We start from the raw sequence: 10,068 nt of genomic DNA on the forward strand, positions 1-10,068 counted from the left end.
CCCCCACCCCCATCTGAATGGCCTGCGGCTGGCCCGCCTCCACTCTGCAAGCTGGGGGCTCACTTCCCTGCCCCCTTGAGAAACAGCAGCCTGGGTTTCAGAATGTCTGGATTCCCAAGGTATCTGGAAGGAGGACAGTGGTCTATAATCAGACTGTGCTTCTCACACTAACAGCTTGCTCGTTTGCATTTTAAAATAAAACTCCAACCCCTCTTGTGTAGTAGTCACCTCCTTCTCCCTGGCTCCTTCAAAATAACTGGGGAAAGGCAGCCCAGTACGTGGGGGTAGGGGGAGAACACATGTTCCCGGGGATGCGAAGCTGGGGCCACGCAGCGCGAGAATTACCTTGCTCTTTCTTTCAGAGTCTTCTCCCCCCAGTTCAGGGCTAGAATCTTACAGACCTCTCCAGGCATCCCCTAAACCATCCCAACAGATGAAATCTGAATGGAAAATGCCCCCGGCGATGCAGGCCTTGTGCCTGGTGGAAGGGGCCCCTCAGGCCACTGATTTCTCCTAGCAAAACACAGCTGGGCCAAGGTGACCTTTGCTCCCACAGGTTGTTTCAGGAGCAGGAGCAGAGAAGTGCCTGATTAGGGCTGAAGGTGAGACCTTCACCTCAGCCAGGCTCCAGTGGGTGCACAGGCTCATAGCCAGGAGTCAGGCTCGCCCCACCTCCTCCAGGAAGCCTTCCTGACTTACCAGGCAGGGCACAGCAGGCGCCAAGGAGAGGTGTGCTGACACGCCTGCCCGATCCACATGACTCCACCTATGCAGGGCCCTCCCTTCACCACTGAGCAAGGCCAGTTTTCAACAACTGAAATCACAGAATCAAGCAAGCCTATGCATCTCACTTCCTCATTACAGTACTAGAGAGGAAGAGAGTGGCAGATAGGCGTCTGCAGGTTGTCACCGATGGACGCCTCCAGGCAGATCATCTGTGTATGTCACGACAGGTACCTGCACACCATCACCTGTGACTACTGGCGTCATCACAGGTATCTGTGGCCTTCATGACAGGTAGCCCTCCAGGACACCAGGGGTTGGGGATCTTAACTCTACAACCTTGCTAAACGTTGCTCCTTGTCCTGATGACCACCCACTACACAAAACCTAGACTCCACTCCTCCTGGGCATCCCGGATCCCAGCTCACCCCTGGCTTTTCTACACTACGTGATCGGCACTGGGCGAGAGGCCACTTTAAATCATCACCTGGCCTAACAGTGCCAGGCTTAAGGGAGGCCTATCAATGGCAGGACAAGGCCATTGCCGAGGAAAATTCCACAGGCCTTTCTGAATCTCGGTGGATGCACAGACCCTGGAGTTAGATGGGCCTGCCCCATCGGGATCCCCTCCCACGCCTGTGCGCTGCGTCTGGTTCTGTTCCTCTCTGAGGGGTACCGCCACAACAGCTCGAAGGAAAGAAGGCAACGTTTTAGAGCAGCGGCCTTCAAAACTCTTCAGTGACAAATAATTGTTTAGAACCATGTACCACTTGCACGTTTTCAGCTGACATCTGAAATTTCTCATTGTGAGTTTAAATACTTGCAGAGGATGTAATTTCCAACATAACATAAATATTAACATTTTAAAATGAAACTGTTAGTTTTTCTCTTTTAAATGGATCCAGTGGAATCTAAATACCACAGCAATTTGAGATACAGCATCATCTATTTTTAAATTAGATAACCAAGCTCTTCTCCAAGGGGTGGAAACGCCACAAGTTTTCTTTCCCTCCTGGAACGCCAATTTCCAACCCACTTCCCTCAGTGACGTTGATGTTTTATGTCTGAAAGAGTTGTACTGATCGCTCGATAATGCTGCCAGGCAAAAATAAACAACTGCAAATATCAAACCAAAAAAATCAAACCCACTGCCATCAAGTCGATTCTAACTCATAGCAGCCCTGCAGGACAGAGCAGAACTGCCCCATCAGGTTTCCAAGGTTATAATTTTTACAGAAGCAGGCTGCCACATCTGTCTCCCACAGAGCAGCAGGTGGGCTTGAACTGGTGGCCTTCTGGTTGGCAGCCGAGCACTTTAACCACTGTGCCACCAGAGCTCCTATTGATGCTTTAAATGTTTTAAAAAATTTTGTGTGACCATAAAGCACCAATGGTTAGTTTCTCTTCTGGACTGAATTATCATCGTAATTACTATTAATATACAACAGGCCCACAGAAATCCATTACAAAGGTATATAAACAATAAACAGAAAATAAAACTTCATTAGAAATATACTTCTGAAGAGATAAATGGAAAATTAAAAAAAAATAATTTCATGTATTCACAGATAAATACTACCTATTGATAGAATAAGACAGGTTAGTCTAATTCTAGTCCCATCTTTCAATTGTTATAGGAATGAATACTAAAACCATTTATTCCTAACAGATAAAAAAAAGATGGCCTGGAGAGAGATGAACACAGCACATTCTTTGAATTCCTTCAGAACTGAGTGCCAAAAATCACAGTCCTCAGTTGTCAAGAGACAACTGTCTAAATGCTCTACCGCTGAGCACCGGACCGGTCCTCTTTCAATTTTGTTGCAAAAGGCAAACAGGAAATACTTGACTTGCTCGCAGATTACAATGACCCGGCATTTTGCCGGGTGCCTGGGGGTTCTATGCGTGGGGTCACACATCACACCCGGCCTGCTGTGAGCCGTGAGAAGTCACCCACTTCCTGTGTGCCAGGTAACGTGCGACTCACTTCACCTGCATTAACTAGTCCTCTCAACAGGGGACGGGTACCACTATCATCCCCGCTTTACAGCTGTGGATACCAAGGCACAGAGTGGACAGGCAACTGACCAAGGTCACAGAGCCAGTGGTCTGAACCCTGCCAGTCTTGCTCCCAACCCTCCGTGCACTGTCTCTGTGGAAATGGGAGGAAATGCGCTATGGGAGGGGCTAGGGAGGGGTTCACAGCTGTTTCAGGAAGGAGCGCTTGAGGCAGCTGGGAACAAGCCATGCTTACCCTGTTAATTATGCTCCCCTTTCACGGTGGAACCTCTCTCACCATGGGACAGTGAAACACACATGCTTCTCTAAGATGAAGGGCGTCCATGCCTGGTGCGGTACTGCTGCCATCAAGCCCGTGCTGACACATGGCGACCCCACGTGCGGACAATTGTGCTCCACAGGTTCCAACAGCTGAGTTTTGGAAAGAGATCACCAGACCTTTCTTCTGAGGTACCCTGGGTGGACTCAAACCTGCAATCTTTCAGCTCACAGCCAAGTACTTAACTGCTGGTGCCACCTGGAGACTCCAAGGTTCCCACCGTTGTTGTCAGTTGGCAGGGAGGTGACTCTGACTCGTGGTGGGCGACCCCACATGTGCAGAGTAGAACTGCTCCATCGGGTTTTCAAGGCTGTGACCTTTCAGATGCAGGTCACGGGGCCGGTCTTCCGAGGCATCACTGGGTGGGTTCAAACCGCCAATCTCTCGGTGGTAGTCAGGTGCTTAACCGTCTGTGCCACCCAAGGGAGAACTTCCCGAAGCACGTGGTAAATGTTAAACCCCAACATTACTAATGTTACTGCTAACTGCCAGGAAGAGAAATAGCTCTTACCAGGGTTTTACACCCTTTCGTAAGCAGCCAAACGCCAGGTAATAACAGCCACAGAAGCACTGGGGCAACAGAGCAGCCCAACAGTAAGCGGAGCACTGCTTGGCCAGAAAGACCACAGGCTCTGGAGAGAGGCAAGATGCACAGTCGAATCCCAAAGGTACCACGGACCGTCTGAGCACCCCAGAGAAGCTACACAACTGCGAGACTCCATTCCTTACGTATTAAAGGGGTGTAACCACTCTACTCACATCACTGGCTGACTGAAAGGGCCTGGTATGGAAAAACCAGGTGGTGACAAATGCCATGGCGTTCCATCACCTTCAATCGTTAACACTGGAATCAAGGGACTCTGGGGACATGCCAGTGCCACACCCAGGTGCCCACCAGCCCAAGGATCAGGCACAAAGAAGGCTGGCTCTTTAGAAAAACTTGCCAAGCCACTTGGCTTCCAATTTTTGCAAAGAGCTTTTCTTTATGTTCTTGAAATTTAATGTTCCCCAGAACACTCTGGGATCCCAGGAGGAGGTGAACAGAGCCGTCTTCGTGGGTTTTATTTTTAGAGGACTAAGTGGAATGCGCCAGTTTGGATTCACACTGGCCCTGCGCCCCCACAGCCTCCCCCCAAGGGCCTAAAAATGAACAGCAGACACATCAGGAACTCTTTTGTAACTCTTCTGCCTGGTGCATTCTAGAACAATGGCCCTGGCCTCCCGTTACACCCACAGACTAAGTGGATTAAAGGTTTAGTCCCAATCTTCCCAGGAAGCCATGGAAAACAAACCCAGCAGTCCCCTGGTTGCCTCTCATTCTGACACAGGTACCCACCAGCCCCCTGGCTCATGCTTCACCATGGCAGGGGTGGCATTTGATGACCTCAGGGTTTGGGGCCTTGTGTGACCAGGAATCAGGTAGTGGGGGAACGGCAGTCCTCCCCCTTCCGAGCAGTGTGTTTATTGATGAACACTGAGTTCACGCCTCTGAATGGCTCCCAACAGAGATTTCATTGTGGACTCTGGCAAGCGCTGAAGGTAACCACGGGGAAACATCGTGACCTTTAGTGCCCCCCACCCTACCCACAGCACACACTCCCTGCAAGCTCCTCCCACCAACAAAACCACCGCAACGCTTCAAGCCCGAGGAACCAGGGCAGGAATCATGTCCAATCCACAAGGCGACCAAGGTTTATGTGAAGAGGGGCCAAACACCCAGATTCTTAAGGCAAAGGGGGAAAGTGAGGCCCTGAAAGGCCACTTGACCCAAGAAAGGGCCACACCATGCTCTGTACTCACCTGCACGACTTCTATCCCTCGCTTCCTGTGGAGAGAAACAGAAAAGCAGCGTTACTCCAGCAGGCAGGAGACATTCTTTCCAGAACATTCCCTGCAGCAGCTGAAGGCACAACCCCGAGAAGAGCTGGCAGCCCCACCTTTCAGACCACGGTCCCCAGAACGGCCGCATTTCAGAGGGAAAGGTACGAGCCTAGCCACCCCTCAAAGCCATTTTCTGCCCAGAAGTTGGTTCCCTTAAGGGACTTGTCAAGAGCCCTCCAGAGACCCCAATTTTGCTGCCTTCCTCTCCTGTTCCGATCCTGGGGCCAGGCCGTCGGTGGTGGAGCTCCAGCCAGGATGCCCCAAGACCCTCTTCCCGACAGCCCATCGTGTTCACCCCGAGAGTCCAGCCGTCCCTTCGCAGCCTCCTCCGTGGCTCCTCATTCTCCCAAAACCCTGGGCCCGGCCTCTCACGGCTGCCACAGCCCAGCCAGCCCAGCCACTCGTGAGCGTAAGTAAGCAGGGTCTTCCTGCCCCAATCGGTTCCCGGTCCTGCTCCAGCTGTTTTCCCACCCAACACGTGGCCCTCCCTGGCCCCCACGGCCACCACATCCATCTTCTGACGCCGGCTCAACCAACCCAACCCAGGTCGTGATGAACGAGCATGGCATTAGTCACCATAAAGCCCCTGGCCTGCCATCTCCACCTCTCTGCCCCTCTCTCACACAGGAGGGCAACGGGAGTTCAAGGGTAGAATCCTCGCCTTCTGTGCGTGAGACCTGGGTTCAATTCCCAGCCAGGGCACCTCGGGCACAGCCAGCGCCCGTCTGTCAGCGAAGGCTCGCGTGTTGTTACGAGGCTGAACGGGCTTCAGCAGAGTGTCCAGACTGAGACGGACTGGGAAGAAAACACGGGCGATCTATTTCCAAACATCAGCCAATGAAAAGCCTGGGTTCCGATGTTGGTGTGATCCATCAGGCATGGGGTCACTATGACCGTCAGGGCCGACTGCACCACGGCGAACAACTCCCTCTCTCACGTGCTCCACAGGCGCAGGCTTCGGGGTCTCACACCAAGGCGCCCAGCCATGCTCCCCACTCTCAGCTCCCCACCCCAGTCCTCTGACCGTAGGCACCACACACTTTCATCAGGCTCTTCAGGGGCCGACTCAGGAAGGCCTCCAGGAAGCCCTCCCTGGCCCACAGCCCCCGCTCCCCCACCCACCCACCCAGAGCGTGACCTCAGGGCTACCTCTCCTGTCCCTAAACAGAGTGCTGACTGGTTGTTCACCCCAGGACTACAGGGATGGGGGGGCAGGACCCGGGAGCCACAAGGCAGCAGACCTACCACTGTCTGTGTGCCCTGGGCTGGGAAGAGAGTCAGGGCCTCCAGTAGGGCCTCAGAGAGCTGTGATCAAGGAGTACTGGGCAGCTTCCAAACACGCAGAACCACAGAAGAGACGCTGAGAAACCAAGGCGCATCGCAGTGTACAGAGTGCACCCCTTTACACCAAACACAAGGGGAAGTCACTGTGGGAGACCAAAAAAAGAACTAGTGTATGACCCAGCAATTCCACTCCAGGGTATATACCCAAAAGACTTGAAAGCAGACCCAAAACGTGACTTGTACCCCAATGTCTGCTACAGCGCTATTCACAACAGCCAAAAGATGGAAAGAACCTAAGTGCCCATCAACCGGTGACTGGATGAAAATGTGGTACATACAGACGATGGACTGCCACTCAGCGGGAGAAACAAAGTCTCAGGAGTGCTACACTGTGGATGGGGCTTGAAGACATTATGCCAAGTAAAATAAGAGAGTCACAAATACAGAAATACTGTACGACCTCACTTTTATAAAAAGACAAGGTAAACGCAGGAAGACTAAAGTTTGTTAGTGGTACCAGCAGGGGGTGGGCTAAGGGTGAAGGAAATATCCTATTGAGTAAGGGGGAGCTGCACAGGCAATTACTGCAATTGCTGTCAAAAAGCTGTATCCCGGTAAAAGGTTGAAATGGCAAAAGTTGTGACAGATACATTTACAACAATAAAAAATAAGAACAAAAAAAAGTAGCTGCTGAGGCCACTTACAAACACCTCATGGGATCTGGTTCCTTGGTTTGGAGGTTAAGGCATCCTGGGACCTCCCAGTTAACTGGACTACTAACCTGCTTAGTGCTTCTGTTCTACCTCCAAGGTCACAGTACCTGGGATCTTAAAAGGTGGCAAGCGGTCATTCAAGGCTCAACTGATCTCTATTCATCTGGAGCAACGGATGAAGAAGGAGCATCAGGAACAGGAGAAGGGTGGGGAGCACGGCCCACTGCTCTGTGCTCAGCCACAGAGCAGCCACTGTTGCGCACGGCAGCCTCCTCTGCCATGAGAACAGAAGAATGGATGGTGCCCAGCTACCATGACCGAGTGGTTTCATCAAAGATTCCACAGAAGAACCTTGAGCAAAAAGGGGGAAAAGCACAACATAATTTCAAACCCTCATGGACTTGACTTTGTGGAGCCAAGGAAAGTGTAGGAGCCCCTTTAAACCTTAAACCAAAAATGTCCCCAGAAATCTTCAAACCAAATAACAGTTTAGTTTAACTCTAAAGAATGTCTGCCCTGAGCATGATACTCTTTTAAGAACAGTCTACATGGGATCAAACTGACAACACAAACTCAAAAGGTTGGGCAGGAACCTTAGAACCTTAAGGGGCAGTGAGTCATGTTAATGAGGGAGCAAGAACTCAGAAAAGGAGGGGAGACGGTTCCACGACTCACAGGACGCCATCAGTGTCGCTGAACTTGACATGAAGAAACTGCTGACCTGGTGTGTTTGTCACATGTATTCTCAACAGCAACAAAACAAGTAAAATTCAGGGGAAAAGAGGAAGAAGGGAGGGGAGGTCCCTCTCCAGAGTGCAGACACCACACCCGTTATTTCTGGTGATGGGTAAGGCAATTCCAAACAACGCTAGATCAAGTCAGCCAACCCGCCTAAGGGAAAAGCTTTCCACCAAAATCGTTCCTTATTCTTGTTTACGTCTCAGTGCACTCTCTTCCCTCGGTCAAGCTGTACTCACTTCACCCCACGCTACAACTATTGGTCTCTAGGCATCTGGAGCAAAAGAGAAAGAAGGAAGTGAAAAACTTAAAGAAACTACTCTACAGAACAATGGTCTACACGAACCATGGCCTCACCTACCTGATACCAGAACTGATGGTGTCCGGTACCGTTAGTGACCATCCTGACCAGGGCACAAGAGATGTCCCTGCACAGAATGGACGAGAAATGTAGGACAAAACTCAAATTCCAAAAAAAGCAAGACTCTCCAGGAACATCTTAATATAAATAATATAATATTACATCTCAATATAAAGAAAACAAAAATCCTCACCACTAGACTATAAGCCACATCACAATAAACGGAGAAAAGACTGAAGTTGTCAGAGCCTTCACACTGCTTGGTTCTACAATCGATGCCAATGGAAGCAGCAGTCAGGACATCAGATGACGTACAGCACTGGGCAAGTCAGCTGCAAAAGACATATTTCAAGTGCTGAGGAGCAAAGATGTCTCCTTGAGGACTAGGGTACGCCTAACACAAGCCATGATACTTTCAATCACCTCATATGCATCTAAGAGCTAAACAATGAATAAGGAAGACCAAAGAATTGATGCTTTTGAGTTGTGGTGCTGGCAAAGAATGCTGAAAATACCGTGGCCTGCTAAAAGAACTAATAAATCTATCCTGGAGGAAGTGCAGCCGGAATGCTCCTTGGAGCAAGAATGGCCAGACTTTGTCTCACCTACTTTGGTCATGTTATCACAAGGGACCATTCCCTGGAGAAGATGTCATGCTTGGCAAGGTGGAGGGTTGATGAAAGAGGGGAAGGCCCTCAACGAGATGGATTGACACAGCAGCTACAGCAATGGGCTCAAGTATAGCAGGGATCATGGAGCTGGTGTGGGACTGGATGGTGTTTTGTTCTGCTGTGCATAAGGTTGCTATGAGTCCAAGACAACCTGACAGCACCTAACAACAACAACAACTTGAAGAACCGCTGAAACTACTGCCCTGATACCCTTTAAACTTGGAACTCAAATCACTCCTGGTGGTCACCTATCAGCCAAAAGACAGAGGCTCATAAAAGAAAAAACTATCACCCGTGAGTGCTCCTCTAAATGATCATCTAAATGAGACCTAACGTCAACATGTACCCGAGACCAAAGATGGGAAGGTAAGGGGGACAAGGCAGCTAGATTCATGGGAACAGGACAACCAGAATGGAAATGATGAGAAAGCTGAACCATTGTGAAAAGCATAACCTAATGATTTCTGAATATATACAGAAATCATTACATGAGAACCTCATTTGCTGTGAAAAGTTTCTCCAAAATGACAATAAAATAGTTTTTAAATGAAGTTTACATCTAAATATAAAACAAAAAGAAGAGACACTTATCCCCTAGGTGTGCAAAGGCAGCAAACCTCCGGAGGGACACACAGACACCAGAGATGACAGAGGGACACACAGACACTGGAGATGGCAGAGGCCTCTGCAGGGGGGGAGGGGCTTACTATTTATCTGTGGTTTAATTAATTTTCTAATGTTACCTCTCTGAGCATGTGTGTGTATTTTTAAACAGCAGGCCATTAAGGGAGCACCAAGGTCACACTGGAGCGGACGTGGAAGGTGGCCAGGACTGCGCAGGGCCAGGAGCCCTCTGTGGGGGAAACAGGAGGACGGACGTGGTGGCAGGTGAAGGGCTAGAGCGACTGGAGAGCGACAAGCACCTTCCAAGGCAGACAGTGCTTTCCAACAACAGGGACAGCTGGTCGGCCACAGAGCAGGCTGCCCGGGAGCGGGGTGGGGAGTGCCTGCCGCCTGGCAGGGACTGGGGTGCCCCTGCCACAGATACTCTGGAGTCCACCAGACCTGCAGTGCCCATAAAGGCCACCTTGGTGAGTGACGGTTTCAAACTGTTCAGCACAGAGAAGCTCTCGTTACTCCCAAGCTCAGTCACCAAGTGTTTCCTGAGGGCCTTCTGAGAACTGGTGCTGAGTGAACTCTCCCAAGGAAGCTGCTATAAGACAGTAAGACAGGGAAGAGAAGCCAGATGACTGGGACCATCTAAAGATTAAATTTTTATGTGCTTCCAAAGACTTCTCCAAAAGAGTCAAAAGAGAACCTACAGATTGGGAAAAAATATTTGGTAATAACATATCTGAC

General features: G+C 50.3%; 1 protein-coding gene across 1 annotated transcript in view; it reads right to left on the reverse strand.

Moving 5' to 3' along the window:
• ITPK1 (inositol-tetrakisphosphate 1-kinase) overlaps positions 1-10,068 on the reverse strand; it is a 182,187-nt gene that overhangs the window by 127,422 nt on the left and 44,697 nt on the right. The window contains exon 2 of the mRNA XM_007944503.2: positions 4,862-4,886. Within this exon, the coding sequence (XP_007942694.1) occupies positions 4,862-4,886 (25 nt within the window). The remainder of the gene's footprint in view (positions 1-4,861; positions 4,887-10,068) is intronic.

The sequence above is a fragment of the Orycteropus afer genome, unplaced genomic scaffold, assembly GCF_000298275.1.
Source record: "Orycteropus afer afer isolate SDZICR_OR568_19922 unplaced genomic scaffold, OryAfe1.0 scaffold00127, whole genome shotgun sequence".
Lineage (NCBI taxonomy): Eukaryota > Metazoa > Chordata > Mammalia > Tubulidentata > Orycteropodidae > Orycteropus > Orycteropus afer.